The sequence below is a fragment of the Azolla caroliniana genome, unplaced genomic scaffold (assembly GCF_043228905.1).
Source record: "Azolla caroliniana isolate FFs.n. ecotype wild unplaced genomic scaffold, voAzoCaro1.0.p SCAF_7, whole genome shotgun sequence".
In the NCBI taxonomy this organism is placed as follows: domain Eukaryota; kingdom Viridiplantae; phylum Streptophyta; class Polypodiopsida; order Salviniales; family Salviniaceae; genus Azolla; species Azolla caroliniana.
The window spans coordinates 15,443,185-15,447,500 of NW_028230442.1; the positions used below are offsets into that span (position 1 = coordinate 15,443,185).

The 4,316-nt window shown below is 33.0% G+C and overlaps 1 protein-coding gene across 2 annotated transcripts; it reads left to right on the forward strand.

Moving 5' to 3' along the window:
* The first annotated feature begins 583 nt into the window (after nt 1–583).
* Nucleotides 584–3,613, forward strand: LOC147862040 (caffeoylshikimate esterase-like). 2 transcript variants are annotated; one of them, XM_087321993.1, is made up of 8 exons: nt 584–695; nt 812–902; nt 983–1,015; nt 1,312–1,458; nt 2,001–2,131; nt 2,386–2,523; nt 2,598–2,696; nt 3,245–3,613. In XM_087321993.1, the coding sequence occupies exons 1-8, from the start codon at nt 666–668 to the stop codon at nt 3,467–3,469; spliced, it is 894 nt and encodes a 297-aa protein (XP_087178119.1). In that variant the 5' UTR covers nt 584–665; the 3' UTR covers nt 3,470–3,613. The 2 variants fall into 2 exon arrangements, with proteins under 2 accessions (XP_087178119.1, XP_087178118.1); XM_087321992.1 differs by having other exon boundaries at nt 687–707.
* The last annotated feature ends 703 nt before the right edge of the window (nt 3,614–4,316 follow it).

Genomic DNA, 4,316 nt, shown 5'->3' on the forward strand with positions numbered 1-4,316 from the left:
AATAATTTATCTCATTGTAACTACGGTTAGTTTCTTGAATACAAATGAACATTGAATATTAAGTCATGTGAGACGTGCTAACCACGAGATACCTTTAATCTTTAATTTATATCTTTGCCATACATTGATAACGATGATGTGAATTTGTGGTGTTGGTATCAACAATCTGTATATTTAGGGGTGGATATCCCAAAGTTTGGTATCATTTTTAAGGAAAATATCAAGTCAAAAACAAATATCTCAAAATTTAAAGAGTAAGTTCTAAAAAAGAATGGTGTAAAAGTTTGAGCTTCAAATCATAAGTATTTATATATCGCGTAGTATATCACATATTCAAACTTTGAACTCTACATGATTCCCCATTTTGCATGTGCAAAAGAACCTCTTTATTAAATATCCAATTAATTTTTTGAAATTAACAATCAATGGACAAAAAGACAATAAAACCCATCATAAATATTGTACAATGGGCAATGATTTGTTGCCATCGATCTTAATCAAATATCACTCTAAACTAACCATTCAAGAGGGATATATTATCCTAGTTGTGTGAATACCCATCTCTCTCTCTCTCTCTCTAGCTTAATCTGGTCTTAGAAGAGGTTAATATATCTTTCATTCTTTTTCTCTCTCCTTTCCTTGTTTTGCACTACATTAAGGCTCCCATGGTGAATCCAGACATTACTTATGAAGAGGTGTTTATGTTTGTGAGGGAGTGGTTGATTACAAGATGTTTGGTTCATTATTAGATTGCAAATTTATGAATCACTTACTAAACCCTTATTAAAGTTGGTGGTTATTATAATGTTAGGGTTATTTTAAGAATTCGCGTGGAATCAAGCTATTCACATGTAAATGGATCCCCCCCAACTTATCAAGAGCCTTAATATTCATATGCCATGGTTTGTACCATTCATGTTTATGATTCCATTTCTCAATTTTATGCGTCACACGGTTTAAATTTGTTGTTTTATTTTCGCAGGCTACGCCGTGGAATGTAGCATTTATATGAAAGGTATAATTTACTTCTCATTTAACATATGTACTACATTTATATCCAAGTGTCGTATGTTGTGTTTTACATGAAAGGTTTAATATATCATAGTGTTTTACATGAAAGGTATTTATTAATTTTTGTGTGAAGTATGTATTGAGTTTCTATCCTAATGACAAATTAATTTACTTGGATAATGATGATGAAATCTATCTATCTTCGTCAATCCTTAACACTCACTTACCCTAGATAGTCACGCAAAAACATTACCAAGTTGTGTTAAGGAGATCAAATCTTTTTGCTTGTGTTCTTTTCAGATGTGGGGCTCACCCTTGCCAAAGAAGGGTATGGTGTCATTGGAATTGACATAGAAGGACATGGAAAATCCGAGGGCATGCGTTGTTACTTACCTTCATTTTCCCAAATGGTTGAGGATTGTGGTTTGTTCTTTCAAACTATATGGGGTGAGAAAACATGATAATGTCATAGATGGCTCATTACATCATACACAATATACACATGGAATATTTGAGGGCATGCATTGTTAGTAGTTGATGGTTGGTGAGATATATTTATGTGTGTAACAACTCAATAGATGGCTCGTTTATTATTAACTTACATACATCATACATATATATACATAATGGACATATTTATATTGATTTATACCTAGTTTCCTATTTGTTACCACATTCTTTCCCAAGTTATTTGTTGATTTTCTTTTTCTCTTATTTTAGCTCTTCATTTAAAACCTCAAACTATGCCCAACTGAGTTACAACCCACACATTCAATCCTACATAAGTTGCAACAAAGAAAATGAATTTTTGTTTAATTCCACATTAAAAGGTTTGCTTTGCTTAAAAATGACATGTAGTACCAACTTTAACCATGCATGTGTGAATATTGGATGCTAGACATATTGAATATGACTCATGAGGATAAAACTTGAGGATTTATGATGTCTATTTTCTTTCTACAATCTAACGCTCTTTTAACTCTATATAGAGCAAAAAGAACATAAAAACAAGCCTCGATTTTTGTATGGAGAATCCATGGGTGGTGCAACATCGCTCTCTCTGCATATGCAACAACCTCATGTATGGAGTGGAGCTATCTTAATAGCCCCAATGTGCAAAGTAAGTGTTTATTTGTAGCACACTTATGGCATAGTAGTAATGGTGTGTGTGTGTGTGTGTGTGTGTGTGTGTGTGTGTGTGTGTGTGTGTATGTATGTATGTATGAAATATCTAATCAAATTGTATTTAATTAGGTAACAAAGACAAAAACATATATGATTTATGATGGCACCTTGATCCCTAGAAAGAATCTTAAAAATTCATGTGTCTCTTCTTCAAATTGATCATTTAAGTTTTGCTTTCTTATTGAAAAGATTTCCGATAAATTGAAGCCTCCGCGAATAGTTATTTCAATTCTAAAGCTTCTTACTAATGTGGTGCCCACATGGAAGATAGTACCTTTGAAGAATATTATTGACGTAGGATTGAAAGATCCCGCAAAAAGGAAACAGGTATATGAGCTTCAAATAATAATGCTACTTGATTTCATCTCACATTATGTCTTACCCTTGCTCCATGCTCATAGATTTATGACAACCCATATATATATCATGATAAACCTCGAGTAAAGACGGCTTGGGAACTTCTACAAGCAAGCTTAAATGTAGAAAAACAATTAGATAAGGTACTAAAATTTGTTGAGTTTAAACTCATATGTAATTAATGATACTCAAATTGAATGAACTCATAGAAATTCCACTCCATCGAATTCTTAGCATATATTATCGTATAATATACGAAATACATTTCTAGAATCTAGAAATTTAAATATCCTTTTGAAGGTGAACAAGTGAACACAAAAAAGTTAACAAGCTAGACTGGAAATTGATTTTATCATCTCATAATTTGTGAAAGATATTTTTTTACTCGAAATTATGGGTCTAATAGAGCTGTGTGGATTCAATAGAATAACCTCCTTAACATCTATCTAGCATGCTTGGAGATATTCATATCGCACATGAACAATATTGTATTGCTAGTTATCTAATTATAAATTGTATTCATTGTAAAATGCATGAGACATAAATGTTGTAAACTAATATTTCTGCACATGAACAATATTGTATTCTAGCCCAAAGTGAATATTATCTAGTTCTAAAATTTATTCATTTTATATTGCATGAAAAAATAAATGTTGGAGACTAGAAAATGAGCTTTTGAGAATTTCCTTAGGTGATATTGCCTTTTTTGGTATTGCACGGCGAGGAAGATGTGGTGACCGACCTCGATATTAGTAGAGCACTATTTGAGAAATCCAATAGCCAAGACAAAACCTTCAAGACCTATCCTGGTATGTGGCATGGGCTCACCTTTGGAGAGACTAAAGAAAATTCTGAGCTAGTTTTTCATGACATTATACAATGGCTCAATGAGAGGAGTTCATCTACGATGACATGAAAACCTTTCACTACATCTATGTAATCCAAATATACTTTAAACTACCTGCAACCCACTCCCTTTCACTATGTCTATGTAATCCAAATATAAAGCTACCGATTCCCCGTTTTGTTTCTAATATATATGATACATACATGGTAATTCTATCTTGATGTGATATATTCATCATTTTGTTAAGGTACACAGGAAAGTGTATACACACATCATACATGTATAAGTCATGTTAATTAAATTCGTGTAACTACCATTCCCTCTTTCAAGATATAATGTGCAAGTTACAAAACCACACAATCTCTCTCTCTTGGTGAAAACACACAATTATATTAATAATTGTGTGAAAAACACTACTTACAATGGGTATCACAATGGAGTATGGTCAAGCGCGAACTACATGGGTAGTGGAACACGATTACCAATAGGCAAGATGAACATTCCACCGAGGAAAGAAATTCTACTCCCTTCAACTTTCGTAGATATGCTTTGACTCCACACCTACCATCAAATACTAAAGCATTGCGCATGTCCCAATTATCACACAATCCAAATACCTCAGAAATAAGAAAACGATCTCCATCTCTGCCTTTGGGTTGACCTGTGTGAATTGTGCAAACACTCAATGTCTTGGAGTCATATAGCACCATGACAAAACTTGTCAAATTTGAGAGAAATGTAACTCCAAATCTAGCAACCAATCAGACATTGTATAAAACTATAAGGACTAACTTCCACTTGAACAATGCAAAAGAAGCAATTACCCGTTGCTAGTAAATGTCCATATAAAGCTAAATCCAAAGGGAAACCCCCAATCAAAGTTGTTAAAGCTTATTCCTAATGTAAGCATGAAATA